This window comes from Salmo trutta, chromosome 14 (assembly GCF_901001165.1).
Source record: "Salmo trutta chromosome 14, fSalTru1.1, whole genome shotgun sequence".
Taxonomy (NCBI): domain Eukaryota; kingdom Metazoa; phylum Chordata; class Actinopteri; order Salmoniformes; family Salmonidae; genus Salmo; species Salmo trutta.
The window spans coordinates 81915807-81933797 of record NC_042970.1 but is presented as its reverse complement, the minus strand read 5'-3'; the positions used below and the strand labels follow the sequence as shown (position 1 = coordinate 81933797).

At 45.6% G+C, this 17991-nt stretch overlaps 1 protein-coding gene across 4 annotated transcripts in view; it reads left to right on the top strand.

Moving 5' to 3' along the window:
• LOC115147645 (CMRF35-like molecule 5) overlaps positions 1-17991 on the top strand; it is a 49119-nt gene that overhangs the window by 20497 nt on the left and 10631 nt on the right. For 3 of the 4 annotated variants that reach the window (XM_029689930.1, XM_029689932.1, XM_029689929.1), the window contains exon 3: positions 10745-10828. The exons of the other annotated variant lie outside the window; for it this stretch is intronic. In XM_029689930.1, coding sequence (XP_029545790.1) covers positions 10745-10828 — 84 coding nt within the window. The remainder of the gene's footprint in view (positions 1-10744; positions 10829-17991) is intronic. 4 annotated transcript variants of the gene reach the window in all.

Sequence of the window (17991 nt, the reverse complement as noted above, 5' to 3'; positions counted from 1 at the left end):
AGCTTTGTTCAACCATAATAAAGTCTCTCCTCCTGCCTGTGGTCAGGTCTGATGGTATCTATGATATATACAGTACTCTGTAAAGTCTCTCCTCCTGTCTGTGGTCAGGTCTGATGGTATCTATGATATATACAGTACTCTGTAAAGTATCTCCTCCTGTCTGTGGTCAGGTCTGATGGTATCTATGATATATACAGTACTCTGTAAAGTCTCTCCTCCTGTCTGTGGTCAGGTCTGATGGTATCTATGATATATACAGTACTCTGTAAAGTCTCTCCTCCTGTCTGTGGTCAGGTCTGATGGTATCTATGATATATACAGTACTCTGTAAAGTCTCTCCTCCTGTCTGTGGTCAGGTCTGATGGTATCTATGATATATACAGTACTCTGTAAAGTATCTCCTCCTGTCTGTGGTCAGGTCTGATGGTATCTATGATATATACAGTACTCTGTAAAGTCTCTCCTCCTGTCTGTGGTCAGGTCTGATGGTATCTATGATATATACAGTACTCTGTAAAGTCTCTCCACCTGTCTGTGGTCAGGACTGATGGTATCTATGATAAGGATTACTTTATCCTATCCCAGGTATTCCTTAAAGAGGTGGGGTTTCAGGTGTCTCCAGAAGGTGGTGATTGACTCCACTGTCCTGGCGTCGTGAAGGAGCTTGTTCCACCATTGGGGTGCCAGAGCAGCGAACAGTTTTGACTGGGCTGAGCGGGAAATGTGCTTCCGCAGAGGTAGGGGTGCCTAGTAGGCCAGAGGTGGATGAACGCATTGCCCTTGTTTTGGTGTAGGGACTCATCAGAGCCTGAAGGTACGGAGGTGCCGTTCCCCTCACAGCTAGCGGAGAACGACAGGGTGTTGTCCAGGGTCACGCCAAGGCTCTTAGCACTCTGGGAGGAGGACACAATGGAGTTGTCAACCGTGATGGCAAGATCATGGAACGGGCAGTCCTTCCCCGGGAGGAAGAGCAGCTCCGTCTTGCCGAGGTTCAGCTTAAGGTGGTGATCCGTCATCCACACTGATATGTCTGCCAGACATGCAGAGATGTGATTCGCCACCTGGTTATCAGAAGGGGGAAAGGAGAAGAATAATTGTGTGTCGTCTGCGTAGCAATGATAGGAGAGACCATGTGAGGATATGACAGAGCCAAGTGACTTGGTGTATAGCGAGAATAGGAGAGGGCCTAGAACTGAGCCCTGGGGGACACCAGTGGTGAGAGCACGTGGTGCGGAGACGGATTCTCGCCACGCCACCTGGTAGGAGCGACCTGTCATGTAGGACGCAATCCAAGAGTGAGCCGCGCCGGAGATGCCCAACTCGGAGAGGGTGGAGAGGAGGATCTGATGGTTCACAGTATCAAAGGCAGCAGATAGGTCTAGAAGGATGAGAGCAGAGGAGAGAGAGTTAGCTTGAGCAGTGCGGAGATCCTCCGTGACACAGAGAAGAGCAGTCTCAGTTGAATGACCAGTCTTGAAACCTGACTGATTTGGATCAAGAAGGTCATTCTGAGAGAGATAGCAAGAGAGCTGGCCAAGGACGGCACGCTCAAGAGTTTTGGAGAGAAAAGAAAGAAGGGATACTGGTCTGTAGTTGTTGACATCGGAGGGATCGAGTGTAGGTTTTTTGAGAAAGGGGTGCAACTCTCACTCTCTTGAAGACGGAAGGGACGTAGCCAGCGGTCAAGGATGAGTTGATGAGCTCGCAATGAGTCGTCAAGCCACAGAGCAGGAGGGGAGGACCGAGCCGGCCGGGAGGATAGGGGTCATAGAGAGTCAAAGGATGCAGAAAGGGAGGAGAGGAGGGTTGAGGAGGCAGAATCAGGAGATTGGTTGGAGAAGGATTGAGCAGAGGGAAGAGATGATAGGATGGAAGAGGAGAGAGTAGCGGGAGAGAAAGAGCGAAGGTTGCGACGGCGCAATATCATCTGAGTAGGAGCAGAGTGAGTAGTGTTGGAGGAGAGCGAGAGGGAAAAGGATACAAGGTAGTGGTCGGAGACTTGGAGGGGAGTTGCAGTGAGATTAGTAGAAGAACATCTAGTAAAGATGAGGTCAAGCGTATTGCCTGCCTTGTGAGTGGGGGGGACGGTGAGAGGGTGAGGTCAAAAGAGGAGAGGAGTGGAAAGAAGGAGGCAGAGAGAAGTGAGTCAAAGGTAGACATAGGGAGGTTAAAGTCACCCAAAACTGTGAGGGGTGAGCCATCCTCAGGAAAGGAACTTATCAAGGCGTCAAGCTCATTGATGAACTCTCCAAGGGAACCTGGAGGGCGATAAATGATAAGGATGTTAAGCTTGAATGGGCTAGTGACTGTGACAGCATGGAATTCAAAGGAGGAGATAGACAGAAGTCTCTCCTCCTGTCTGTGGTCAGGTCTGATGGTGTGGACCAGTGCTGGTCTGGTAGTCATGGTGACAGTGTTAGGACTGGTCCTGCTCCTGTTCTACAGACAGAGGAGAGGAACCAGGAGAACACCACCACCACCAGTCTCCTCCAACACACAACCTGACCCTACTGGAGAGGTGAGACATATCAGGGTGTGTGTGTGTGTGTGTGAGTCCATAACAACCTGTAGTTTAGAGGTGATAGACAGGGAGGTGGTAAACTAAACATCTAACTAAACATCTAAGGGTTGAGTGTGTGAGTCTACAGAATCCTCTAGTGGGTTTCTACTGTAGTCTGTTATCATTCCTCAATCTGTCAACATGAAGAACCTGCTGCAAACAGCACTTGTTCATTAGACAGCTCAGTTTCAACAGATAATGGATTCTCAGACTCATAGGCTGCGTTAACACAGGCAGTCCAATTCTGATCTTAATGATTGGTCTTTTGACCAATCAGATTAGATATTTAGCCAATAATTGGGTGACCTGTGTAAATGCAGCCATATTAACAGTGTAGTTCTTCATTGACATGCTTTGGTTTGAACCTTGACTCATATTGGCTGAGGGCCCTCCATTCTTTTCCAACAAAGTTAATTCTCCTAACCTGCTATTTTGTTAGCTATCTGCCACGTTAGTTATCCTAACCATAAACGTTAATTCTCCTAACCTGCTATTTTGTTTCTACTAACCTGCCACATTAATTCTCCTGCCCCATTAACTGCTCCTGATTGGCTCAGTGGTCTAATGCACTGCATCTCAGTGCTAGAGGCGTCACTACAGACCCTGCTTCGATTGCAGGCTGTATCACAACCGTCCGTGATTGGGAGTCCCATGAGGTGGCGCACAATTCACCCAGCGTCGTCCGGGTTAGGGTTTGTGTAAGGGGTGCATGTTGGTGGCAGGGAAGTCAGGCACAGGAGAACGAACTTGGTATAAACGGAGTGGTTTAATAAATGCTGACAAAACTTCAAAACAACCAAAATGTACAAAATAACAAGTGGGTACAAAACCCGTTGCACACCAACACTAAATAGCACATCACATACAAACAAAACAACCTCCAACAAGGACATGAGGGGAAACAGAGGGTTAAATACACAACATGTAATTGATGGGATTGGAACCAGGTGTGAAGGAAGAAAAGACAAAACCAATGGAAAATGAAAAATGGATCAGTGATGGCTAGAAGGTCGGTGACGTCGACCGCCGAACACCGCCCGAACAAGGAGAGGGACCGACTTCGGCGGAAGTCGTGACAGTTTGGCAGTTTTTTTTACTGACTTGCCCTGGTTAAATAAAAATGTATGTTAATTATCCTAACCTGCCACAATAATTATCCTAACCTCCAACTGTAATTATCCTAACCTGCCTAACCGGCACAGACACACTCCACGAATGCAGTTACCCATACTTGATTCCACACTGTGACATCTATGCTAATGCCAGCTTCTCCAAATATGAAATAAATTCAAGCTATTCTACTGTGGACTTCCCAAAGATGATAAAAATCCAAGCTTTTCTACTGCAGATGGCCCAACTTCTCTCATCCTGTAACGTGGGTCATACAAAGGGGACCAAGGCGCGTGTAGAGTGCTCATCTTCTTATTATTGACGTAACGTGAACACTTAAACCAAAATAACAAAACGACGAAACAGTTCCGTAAGGCAACACAGGCTATACAGGAAACAACCACCCACAAAACACAAGTGAAACAACATCAAATAAACACAAGTGAAACAACATAAAATAAATATGGCCTCCAATTAGAGACAATGACAACCAGCTGCCTCTAATTGGAGGTCTTAGCCCCCGTTCTAACCTGCCAACCTCCGCTGAAGGCTCTGGGCTGCAGACCACCGCTGAAGGCTCCGGGCTGCAGACCACCGCTGAAGGCTCCGGGTTGCAGACCGTCTCAGCAGGTCCCGGATTGCAGGCCGTCTCAGCAGGTCCCGAACTGCAGGCCGTCTCAGCAGGTCCCGGACTGCAGGCCGTCTCAGCAGGTCCCGGACTGCAGGCCGTCTCAGCAGGTCCCGGACTGTAGGACGTCTCAGCAGGTCCCGGACTGCAGGCCGTCTCAGCAGGTCCCGGACTGCAGGCCGTCTCAGCAGGTCCCGGACTGCAGGCCGTCTCAGCAGGTCCCGGACTGCACGCCGTCTCAGCAGGTCCCGGACTGCAGGCCGTCTCAGCAGGTCCCGGACTGCAGGCCGTCTCAGCAGGTCCCGGACTGCACGCCGTCTCAGCAGGTCCCGGACTGCAGGGCGTCTCAGCAGGTCCCGGACTGCAGGGCGTCTCAGCAGGTTCCGAACTGCAGGCCGTCTCAGCAGGTCCCGGACTGCAGGCCGTCTCAGCAGGTCCCGGACTGCAGGCCGTCTCAGCAGGTCCCGGACTGCAGGCCGTCTCAGCAGGTCCCGGACTGTAGGACGTCTCAGCAGGTCCCTGACTGCAGGCCGTCTCAGCAGGTCCCGGACTGCAGGCCGTCTCAGCAGGTCCCGGACTGCAGGCCGTCTCAGCAGGTCCCGGACTGCAGGCCGTCTCAGCAGGTCCCGGACTGCAGGCCGTCTCAGCAGGTCCCGGACTGTAGGACGTCTCAGCAGGTCCCGGACTGCAGGCCGTCTCAGCAGGTCCCGGACTGCAGGCCGTCTCAGCAGGTCCCGGACTGCACGCCGTCTCAGCAGGTCCCGGACTGCAGGCCGTCTCAGCAGGTCCCGGACTGTAGGCCGTCTCAGCAGGTCCCGGACTGCAGGGCGTCTCAGCAGGTCCCGGACTGCAGGCCGTCTCAGCAGGTCCCGGACTGTAGGACGTCTCAGCAGGTCCCGGACTGCAGGGCGTCTCAGCAGGTCCCGGACTGCAGGCCGTCTCAGCAGGTCCCGGACTGTAGGCCGTCTCAGCAGGTTCCGGACTGTAAACTGTCGCCGGACGCTCTGGACGGGGAACTGTCGCCGGACGCTCTGGACGGGGAACTGTCCCCGGACGCTCTGGACGGGGAACTGTCGCCGGAAGCTCTGGACGGGGAATGTGCACTGGAGGGAGAGTGCGAGGAGCAGGAATCGGTCTCACCAGACTGGGGAGACGCACTAAGGGCCGAGTGCTCACAGCAGGCCCTGGCTGTACCAGGTTATGGATGCGCACTGGAGGGAGAGTGCGAGGAGCAGGAATCGGTCTCACCGGACTGGGGAGACGCACTAAGGGCCGAGTGCTCACAGCAGGCACTGGCTGTACCGGGTTATGGATGTGCACTGGAGGGAGAGTGCGAGGAGCAGGAACAGGACGTTCTGGGCTGGGCAGGCGCACTGGAGGCCTGATGTGTGGGGCTGGCACAGGAGGTGCCAGACTGGTGACACGCACCTCAGGGCGAGTGCGAGGAGCAGGAACAGGACATACTGGGCTATGGAGGCATACCGGAGAGAGAGTGTGAGAAGCAGGCATATGCTCACCACTATAAGCACGGGGAGTTGGCCCAGGGCTCACCCCTGGCCCAGCCAAACTATCCGTGTGCCCCCCCCACAAAAATGTTTTGGGGGTTCCTCTCGTTCTTGCCCGGTAGGCTCCAATATCTGTCAATGACTTGGCCCCAAGTCCAGTTTCTCCTCTACAACCATTCCATGTGTGACCAGGTGTCCATCTCTTCCTGGGCACGCCGCTTGATCCAGTCATGGTGGGTGGTTTTGTAACGCGGGTCGTACAAAGGGGACCAAGGCGCAGCGTGTAGAGTGCTCATCTTCTTTTTATTGAAGTAACGTGAACACTTAAACCAAAATAACAAAACGATGAAACAGTTCAGTAAGGCAACACAGGCTATACAGGAAACGACCACCCACAAAACACAAGTGAAACAACATCAACTAAATATGGCCTCCAATTAGAGACGACAACCAGCTGCCTCTAATTGGAGGTCATGCCAAAAAACAACATAGAAATAGAAAAACTAGATTTAACCATAGATCTAGAAAACATAGACCAAAAATCAAAAACACTAAAACACACAAAACAAACACCCCCTGCCACGCCCTGACCATACTATTATGACAAATAACCCCTTTTACTGGTCAGGACGTGACACATCCTTTCCAATGTGGATCTACCCAAAGATTCTAGTCTCCTCAAGCCCTCTAACAGCCAGTGGAACCCAGGATGATTCCATCTATTCTACAGCCCAGCTACCCAAAGATACTGTAGAATCTACAAGATACTCTGCTGTACACCTCTCTAAAGACACTCCAGAAGATGCCCTCTACTCTACAGCCCAGCTACCCAAAATAATGTAGTACTATATAATCTATACAAGGGATGCATCCCAAATGACACCCTATTACGGACCCTCATATGGACCCTGGTCAAAGGCAGTACTCTATAGGGAACAAGGTGCCATCTGGGATGAAGGGAAGCTCCCTGTAGAGAGATGAAGGGTTGTCACCACAGAGCCGCCATCTTGGAATGACATGAAAAAAACAATCCCTTTCCTGTTTGAAATCCTCCTTGACATATTGTATTAAAACAGCTCATGTGGTTTTACTGTATATAATGTATGTAAAATATGAACATCTGGCTTTAAAATCACTTTTATCTCCAGATTTTGTGAAAGTAAACCAATATTATTGTAAATATTTGTGTAAATATGAACTATGTGTTTTGTCATATCATCTTGGCTTCATTTTGGCTGTTCTAATGATTAGGACAGTAATACCATAATAGTCAGTTCTATCTTTGAGATTGACATATCTATTGTATATGTAAATAAACTGTGCATTTTAAAGCATTTCATTAAAACTCATCAAAATGTTTAAAACATTGTTAATGTGTAGTGTGTTTATGTCAGTGTGTTTGTAGTGAAGGTACTATAACAGGAGTACTGTAGGGTGAAATAGAGGTCCAGGATATTGTTGAGCCTTTGTTTTAATCCTAACCCTGTCTATTAGAGGTCTAGGATATTGTTGAGCCTGTGTTTTAATCCTAACCCTGTCTAATAGAGGTCTAGGATATTGTTGAGCCTGTGTTTTAATCCTAACCCTGTCTATTAGAGGTCCAGGATAATGTTGAGCCTTTGTTTTAATCCTAACCCTGTCTATTAGAGGTCCAGGTTATTGTTGAGCCTGTGTTTTAATCCTAACCCTGTCTAATAGAGGTCCAGGATATTGTTGAGCCTGTGTTTAATCCTAACCCTGTCTATTAGAGGTCTAGAAACGCATTGGTCTTATTTTGGATAGATTCTTGAGAGAGTGAGCACTCCCGCTTCGCCTCTTCCTCTCTAATGAAACTCTCTCACCAGAGACAGCATCCTAGTGAGTGAAACAGTGCCCCTCTATCTTACAAAATGTAACGCATGTATCTGAATCTGTCTGGCCAGAAATAGTATGACAAGCCAAATTCTGTTGGTCCAGACAGCATCAGATACATGGTCTACACATTATATTTAAAAAAAATCTAAGGGCAAACAATTCAAACAATGAAACAATAAATGTGCAAGAAGAGACAGCAGAGCACATTCTGGAGAGCTGAGGTCATACATTCTGGAGAGCTGAGGTCATACATTCTGGAGAGCTGAGGTCATACATTCTGGAGAGCTGAGGTCATACATTCTGGAGAGCTGAGGTCATGCATTCTGGAGAGCTGAGGTCATACATTCTGGAGAGCTGAGGGCATACATTCTGGAGAGCTGAGGTCATGCATTCTGGAGAGCTGAGGTCATGCATTCTGGAGAGCTGAGGTCATACATTCTGGAGAGCTGAGGTCATACATTCTGGAGAGCTGAGGTCATGCATTCTGGAGAGCTGAGGTCATACATTCTGGAGAGCTGAGGTCATACATTCTGGAGAGCTGAGGTCATACATTCTGGAGAGCTGAGGTCATTCATTCTGGAGAGCTGAGGTCATACATTCTGGAGAGCTGAGGTCATACATTCTGGAGAGCTGAGGTCATACATTCTGGAGAGCTGAGGTCATACATTCTGGAGAGCTGAGGTCATGCATTCTGGAGAGCTGAGGTCATACATTCTGGAGAGCTGAGGCCATACATTCTGGAGAGCTGAGGTCATACATTCTGTAGAGCTGAGGTCATGCATTCTGGAGAGGTGAGGTCATACATTCTGGAGAGCTGAGGTCATACATTCTGTAGAGCTGAGGTCATGCATTCTGGAGAGGTGAGGTCATACATTCTGGAGAGCTGAGGTCATACGTTCTGGAGAGCTGAGGTCATGCATTCTGGATAGCTGAGGTCATACATTCTGGAGAGCTGAGGTCATACATTCTGGAGAGCTGAGGTCATACATTCTGGAGATGAATAACCTGAGGTCATACATTCTGGAGATGAATAACCTGAGGTCATACGTTCTGGAGAGCTGAGGTCATGCATTCTGGATAGCTGAGGTCATGCATACTGGATAGCTGAGGTCATACATTCTGTAGAGCTGAGGTCATGCATTCTGGAGAGGTGAGGTCATACATTCTGGAGAGCTGAGGTCATACGTTCTGGAGAGCGGAGGTCATGCATTCTGGAGAGCTGACGTCATACATTCTGGAGAGCTGAGGTCATGCATTCTGGAGAGCTGACGTCACACATTCTGGAGAGCTGAGGTCATACATTCTGGAGAGCTGAGGTCATGCATTCTGGAGAGCTGAGGTCATGCATTCTGGAGAGCTGAGGTCATACATTCTGGAGAGCTGAGGTCATACATTCTGGAGAGCTGAGGTCATACATTCTGGAGAGCTGAGGTCATGCATTCTGGAGAGCTGAGGTCATGCATTCTGGAGAGCTGAGGTCATGCATTTTAATGATACTCACGACACATTATCTTCACACATTTTAGGTGCTTTTCACTGACAGCCACAACTCAATAATCAACGAGGCCTATTGCCACACGTGCTGCCCAAATTGCTGGATTCCCAAATAGGCTATTCTTTTAAAAGTAGCTAATGATCCTTTGTGGCTAAGTCAAGCTCTCTGGTAAAGTATCTTGAATGATTTTATTTAGACAGGAGTAATTAAATCATTTTGGCAAAACATAAATTTACTTTAGGGGAAGCCAGTATCTAATCAGTGCACTGTGCATCCGCCAACTTTGCTTCCTAATTCACAAGTGGTTGAAACTGGAGATCAGTATATAATGACAAGATGCTCATGTCTCCGCCCTAACAATGGGAGTTGTTGTCCCAATGGCGGGAATGCAGGCGACAAGGTTAGGGTTACATATTCTGTCCATAGAAACGCATTGGTCTTATTTTGGATAGATTCTTGAGAGAGTGAGCACTCCCGCTTCGCCTCTTCCTCTCTAATGAAACTCTCTCACCAGAGACAGCATCCTAGTGAGTGAAACAGTGCCCCTCTATCTTACAAAATGTAACGCATGTATCTGAATCTGTCTGGCCAGAAATAGTATGACAAGCCAAATTCTGTTGGTCCAGACAGCATCAGATACATGGTCTACACATACTGAGACAGAGGGGAGCTGTTTCACACGCTAGGATGCATTATCTGAGATTGATGCGTCTTTCTATCGGTGAACGTCTCGGTCAAATAAATGATCAATATTTCAATATTGAGGGCGGACCAAGCCCCTAGGGCCCCCCAGCAATGCCGGCCCTGGATATGAGTGAGAGGGGAGAGAGGGAGAGAGAGGTAGGAGGAACTAGTTAGAGGCAGAGAGAGAGACAATGAGAATGTGAGAGAGAGGCAGAGACAATGAGAATGTGTGTGTGTGAGAGAGAGAGAGACCGAGAGAGAGAGAGAGAGAGAGAGAGAGAGAGAGAGAGAGAGAGAGAGAGAGAGAGAGAGAGAGAGAGAGAGAGTGTGTGAGTTGGGGAAGTAGTGCTCATCATTGTAGTGAAGGGTTAAAATGTATTAATAGTGTTGTTATTAATTTGCTCACGTGCCATTGTACTTATGCTCACTGTATAGCTGAATATTGAGGCCTCTGTCTGTGTCTAGCTCTCTGCCAAAACCCACAGCCCCTCGTCTGTGAGAAAAGGTGAGAAAAGGGACTGTGGATGATAGCGCGACACAGAGAGAGAGCATCTGTTTTTCTCTGAAACAAGGGCAGATTTTCATACTGCTGAGACAGGTTCTCAGAAATCTTGTGTTAAGAAAAACTTGTTATTTTAGATGCACATGCAGGTTTTGACAAAGGTATATAAGAACCTGTCTTTCTATTGTTCGGGGCAGAACTCAGGAGAGACATGAGTATGTATGTGTTTCATGATGTTGTATTTACAGAGGAATTTCATTTCACCATTTTGTTCCTCTTGACATTTACTCTATATCACACTGTGGCTATTACACACATCACTTCCTGTTCAGCTTCCCTGTTCTAACAATACAGTCTTATATCAGTCTTACACAGAAGAAAACATAATTTATATTTTTCTTTTCAGCTCCGCCAATTCAGCCTGACATCACTAGGACCAGTCCCCGCACCCCTGTCATAGTCAGCAGGACAACAGTAGTCATAACAACAGGTAACCTCTAAACCAGTGTTACTCATTACTGGTCTTGGGGACCCCAAGGGGGCACATTTAATATTTTTACCCTAGCACTACACACCTGATTCCACTAATCAACTCATCATCAAACCTTTGATTAGTGGAATCAGGTGTGTAATAATGAGGCTAAAGCTAAATGATCCTCAGGACCAGGATAAAGATACACTGCTGTAGACACAGAGTGAGACAGTACATCTGCATTCTAAGCTGTCCAGCATCCAGATATCAGGGTATACAGTACATTCTAAAGTATTCAGACCCCTTGACTTATCCACATTGTATTACGTTACAGACTTATTCTAAAATGGGACCGACCGGCTCGACTCTGACTTATGTAGCAAAATTTGAAATTGTGTTTTTTACATTGGATAAAAGTAAAGAATCAGAGCTAGAAAATTGTATATCATACACTACACTATCATACACTACAGCCGAGGAACAATGGTAAAGTAATTCTGCTTTGAAAGTTTATCAACTTTTGAGAAAATGTCCTTTGAATGTTTTGGTACCAGCTGGAGAGCTCTTCTTTGTCTACACCCATTCAACATCGTTCACACCCTCTTAAGCTTTAGCCCCACCCATCTCTTTAAGGGTTGATCCTAGCGTTCTGTCCTAACAACAGCAGTCAAGCACCCAAGCTAACTGGCTAACGTTGGCTAGCTTGCTAGCTACCTCCAGACACAAATGAGAGAACATGTCATAAAACTCTTCGATAGCAGGAGGGGTGAAGTCAGGCGCAGGAGACTGAGGTCCGTGAAACACACGTTTAATAGTATTGGAAAAATACCGCAACAGGGCAGGGTGCACAATAATCAGGTAGGAGAACAGCTCCAAAATACCCAAGGACGGGACGCAGCCCGGCAACCCTAATGCCTAAAACAAGCAGCGTGAAAATGGAAAATACAGCTAGCTATATAGCTAGCTAACATTACCCTACAACTAGCATAGCAAATGGCTCTGAGATACAAATAATATTACTACACTGATCATACACGTAATGTTAGCTAGCGAGCCAGCCAGCTAATGTTAGCTAGCTAGCCAACAGTACACTTTAACTTCAAATTTAAAAAACTGCCAAAATTAGAAACGTGGAATATCTGAAAATGTGGCTAGCTAGACTATCTTACCCGTATACTTGGATGGACGCTTCTCCCTCTCTCACTGATGCCATAGTTGCGCTTAGTTTGAAGATGTAATCCGGAGACAGGTGTTTCTCCATTTCTTTAGCTGTCGTACTCTAATTCCACTTATTTCAAAACTCGGTGGAAAGTGGAGAGCAACACTTAGGCAGTTCTACTATGCAATATATATATATATAAAAAAGCCGCATTAGACAGGATTACCTACACGTACTGACCAGCTCAAGTAAACAGAAGCATGCTACATGGCAGACCAATCCGAACTCATCACTCGGCATATCCAGCCCACTCATTATCTCAGCCAATCCTGGCTAGTGGGAAGGTTGTTGACTTTTTCTGTGGATGAACTACCTGATTTAAACATTTTATTCGTATTTACAGATGGCATACAAGTTTCTTATTAAGGCACGTGAAAGTTTACCTGTTCCAGAAGGCATTTCTGCAAAAAACACATTCGATTAAAAAAAAGAAGTTTATGTTCAGATGGCTCTCCTGTTAAGTAGTGACACGTGACATACGCCTAGTTTCCTGAAACGAGTCACAAATGGATTAAATTGTTTTTTTTTCTTCATCCCCATAATGACAAAGCAAAAACAGCTTTTTAGAAATTTTTGAAAATGTATTAAAAATAAAAACAAAATATTACATTTACATAAGTATTCAGACGCTTTGCTATGAGACTCGAAATTGAGCTCAGGTGCTTCCTGTTTCAAATCAATTCAAAATCAAATCAAATTATATTTGTCACACACATGGTTAGCAGATGTTAATGCGAGTGTAGCGAAGTGCTTGTGCTTCTAGTTCCGATAGTGCAGTAATATCTAACAATAATATCTAACAGTAATATCTAACAAGTAATCTAACAATTCCCCAAAAACTACCAAATACACACAAATCTTAAGGGATGAATGAGAATATGTACATGTAAGTATATGGATGAGCGATGGCGAAGGTGCAATAGATGGTATAAAATATAGTATATACATGTGATATGAGTAATGTAAGATATGTAAACATTAAAGTGGATTTATTTAGAGTGCATTGTATAAAGTGACTAGTGATACATTTATTAAAGTGGCCAGTGATTGGGTCTCAATGTAGGCAGCAGCCTCTCTGAGTTAGTGATTGCTGTTTAGCAGTCTGATGGCCTTGAGATCGAAGCTGTTTTTCAGTCTCTCGGTCCCAGCTTTGATGCACCAGTACTGACCTCGCCTTCCGGTGTGAACAGGCAGTGGCTCGGGTGGTTGATGTCCTTGATGATCTTTTTGGCCTTTCTGTGACATCGGGTGCTGTAGGTGTCCTGGAGGGAAGGTAGTTTGCCCCCGGTGATGCGTTGTGCAGACCGCACCACCCTCTGGAGAGCCTTGTGGGCAGAGAACTTTACAACTTCTCCACTGCTGTCCTTTCAATGTGGATAGGGGGGTGCTCCCTCTGCTGTTTCCCGAAGTCCACGATCATCTCCTTTGTTTTGTTGACTTTGAGTGAGAGGTTATTTTCCTGGCACCACACTCCGAGTGCCCTCACCTCCTCCCTGTAGGCTGTCTCGTTGTTGTTGGTCAGAAAGTCCAGGACCCAATTGCACACGGCGGGGTTGAGACCAAGGGCCTCCAGCTTGATGATGAGCTTGGAGGGTACTATAGTGTTGAATCCTGAGCTGTAGTCAATGAACAGCATTCTTACATAGGTATTCATTTTGTCCAGATGGGATAGGGCAGTGTGCAGTGTGATGGCGATTGCATCGTCTGTGGACCTGTTGGGGCGGTATGCAAACTGAAGTGGGTCTAGGGTGGCTGGTAAGGTGGAGGTGATATGATCCTTGACTAGTCTCTCAAAGCACTTCATGATAACAGAAGTGAGTGCTATGGGGCGGTAGTCATTTAGTTCAGTTATCTTTGCCTTTTTGGGGACAGGAACAATGATAGCCATTTTGAAACATATGGGGACAACAGACTGGGACAGGGAGCAATTGAACATGTCTGTAAACAAACCAGCCAGCTGGTCTGTGCATGCTTTGAGGACGCAGCTAGGGATGCCGTCTGGGCCAGCAGCCTTGGTTGCTGGGTTAACACGTTTAAATGTTTTACTCACGTCAGCCAAGGGAGAAGGAGAGGGGGGGCGCGGTACTTGTTAACGGGCCGCGACAGTGGCACTGTTTTATCCTCAAAGTGGGCAAAGAAGGTGTTTAGTTTGTCTGGAAGCATGACGTCTGTGTCAGTGACACGGCTGGATTTTTGTGTTGTTGTCCTTGATTTCCTGTAGACCCTGCCACATATGTCTCGTGTCTGAGCCGTTGAATTGCGACTCCACCTTGTCCCTGTACTGGCATTTTGCTTGTTTTATTGCCTTGCGGCGGGAATAGCTAAACTGTTTATATTCAGACATATTCCCAGACCTCTTTCCATGGTTAAATGCGGTGGATCACACTTTCAGTTTTGCGCGAATGCCGCCATCCATCCACGGTTTCTTGTTAGGGTAGGATTTAATAGTCACAGTGGGTACAATATCTCCAATGCACTTCTTTATAAACGCACTCACCGAGTCAGCGGATAGGTCACGGCTCTGAGGCTGACCGGAACATATTCCAGTCCGCGTGATCAAAACAATCTTGAAGCGTGGCTTCCGATTGGTCGGACCAGCGTTGAATGGTTATCGTCACTGGTACATCCTGTTTGAGTTTCTGCCTACAAGACGGAAGAAGCAAGATGGCGTCGTGGTCGGATTTGCCGAAGGGAGGGCGGGGGAGGGCTTTGTATGCATCGCGCAAGTTAGAGTAGCAGTGTTCGAGGGTATTGCATTTGCGCGTAGCGCAATCAATATGCTGGTAGAATTGAGGTAGACTTGTTTTCAAATTTGCTATGTTAAGCTACAATAAATGCAACATCAGGACGTATGGTTTCCAGTTTGCATATAGTCCAGTGAAGTTCCTTGATGGCCATCTTGGTGTCTGCTTGAGGGGGAATGTACACAGCTGTGATTATAACTGACGAGAATCCTCTTGGTAGGTAAAATGGCTGGCACTTGATTGTAAGGAATTCTAGATCTGGTGAGCAGAAGGACTTGAGTTCCTGTATGTTGTTATGATTACACCATGAGTCGTTTCCATTGATCATCCTTGAGATGTTTCTACAACTTGATTGGAGTCCACCTGTGATAAACTGATTGGACATGATTTGGAAAGGCACACACCTCTAAACACCTGTAGAGTAAACACTGGTCTAAACACCTCTAAACACCTGTAGAGTAAACACTGATCTAAACACCTGTAAACACTGATCTAAACACCTGTAGAGTAAACACTGATCTAAACAACAGTAGAGTAAACACTGATCTAAACACCTGTAGAGTAAACACTGATCTAAACACATGTAGAGTAAACACTGATCTAAACACCTGTAGAGTAAACACTGATCTAAACACCTGTAGAGTAAACACTGATCTAAACAACAGTAGAATAAACACTGATCGAAACACCTGTAGAGTAAACACTGGTCTAAACAACAGTAGAGTAAACACTGGTCTAAACACCTGTAAACACCTGTAGAGTAAACACTGGTCTAAACACATGTAGAGTAAACACTGATCTAAACACCTGTAGAGTAAACACTGTACTAAACATCCGTAGAGTAAACACTGGTCTAAACACCTGTAGAGTAAACACTGGTCTAAACACCTGTAGAGTAAACACTGGTCTAAACACCTGTAGAGTAAACACTGATCTAAACACCTGTAGAGAAAACACTGGTCTAAACACCTGTAGAGTAAACACTGGTCTAAACACCTGTAGAGTAAACACTGATCTAAACACCTGTAGAGTAAACACTGGTCTAAACACCTTTAAACACCTGTGGAGTAAACACTGATCTAAACACATGTAGAGTAAACACTGGTCTAAACACCTGTAGAGTAAACACCGGTCTAAACACCTGTAGAGTAAACACTGATCTAAACACCTGTAGAGTAAACACTGGTCTAAACAACTATAAACACCTGTAGAGTAAACACTGATCTAAACACCTGTAGAGTAAACACTGATCTAAACACCTGTAGAGTAAACACTGATCTAAACACCTGTAGAGTAAACACTGATCTAAACAACAGTAGAATAAACACTGATTGAAACACCTCTAAACACCTGTAGAGTAAACACTGGTCTAAACAACAGTAGAGTAAACACTGGTCTAAACACCTGTAAACACCTGTAGAGTAAACACTGGTCTAAACACATGTAGAGTAAACACTGATCTAAACACCTGTAGAGTAAACACTGTACTAAACATCCGTAGAGTAAACACTGGTCTAAACACCTGTAGAGTAAACACTGGTCTAAACACCTGTAGAGTAAACACCGATCTAAACACCTGTAGAGTAAACACTGATCTAAACACCTGTAGAGTAAACATTGGTCTAAACACCTGTAGAGTAAACACTGGTCTAAACACCTGTAGAGTAAACACTGATCTAAACACCTGTAGAGTAAACACTGGTCTAAACACCTTTAAACACCTGTGGAGTAAACACTGATCTAAACACCTGTAGAGTAAACACTGGTCTAAACACCTGTAGAGTAAACACCGGTCTAAACACCTGTAGAGTAAACACTGATCTAAACACCTGTAGAGTAAACACTGATCTAAACACCTGTAGAGTAAACACTGATCTAAACACCTGTAGAGTAAATACTGATCTAAACAACTCTAAACACCTGTAGAGTAAACACTGATCTAAACACCTGTAGAGTAAACACTGATCTAAACACCTGTAGAGTAAACACTGATCTAAACACCTGTAGAGTAAACATTGGTCTAAACACCTGTAGAGTACACACTGGTCTAAACACCTGTAGAGTAAACACTGATCTAAACACCTGTAGAGTAAACACTGGTCTAAACACCTTTAAACACCTGTGGAGTAAACACTGATCTAAACACCTGTAGAGTAAACACTGGTCTAAACACCTGTAGAGTAAACACCGGTCTAAACACCTGTAGAGTAAACACTGATCTAAACACCTGTAGAGTAAACACTGATCTAAACACCTGTAGAGTAAACACTGATCTAAACACCTGTAGAGTAAATACTGATCTAAACAACTCTAAACACCTGTAGAGTAAACACTGATCTAAACACCTGTAGAGTAAACACTGATCTAAACACCTGTAGAGTAAACACTGATCTAAACACCTGTAGAGTAAACACTGGTCTAAACACCTGTAGAGTAAACACTGATCTAAACACCTGTAGAGTAAACACCTGTAAACACATGTAGATTAAACACAGGTCTAAACACCTGTAAACACCTGTAGAGTAAACACTGGTCTAAACACCTGTAGAGTAAACACTGATCTAAAAACCTGTAGAGTAAACACTGATCTAAACACCTGTAGAGTAAACACTGATCTAAACACCTGTAGAGTAAACACTGATCTAAACACCTGTAGAGTAAACACTGGTCTAAACACATGTAGAGTAATCACTGATCTAAACACCTGTAGAGTAAACACTGGTCTAAACACATGTAGAGTAAACACTGATCTAAACACCTGTAGAGTAAACACTGATCTAAACACCTGTAGAGTAAACACTGATCTAAACACCTGTAGAGTAAACACTGGTCTAAACACCTGTAGAGTAAACACTGGTCTAAACACCTGTAGAGTAAACACTGATCTAAACACCTGTAGAGTAAACACCTGTAAACACCTGTAGATTAAACACAGGTCTAAACACCTGTAAACACCTGTAGAGTAAACACTGGTCGAAACACCTGTAGAGTAAACACAGGTCTAAACACCTGTAAACACCTGTAGAGTAAACACTGGTCTAAACACCTGTAAACACCTGTAGAGTAAACACTGATCTAAACACATATAGAGTAAACACTGATCTAAACACCTGTAGAGTAAACACCTGTAAACACCTGTAGATTAAACACAGGTCTAAACACCTGTAAACACCTGTAGAGTAAACACTGGTCTAAACACCTGTAGAGTAAACACTGAT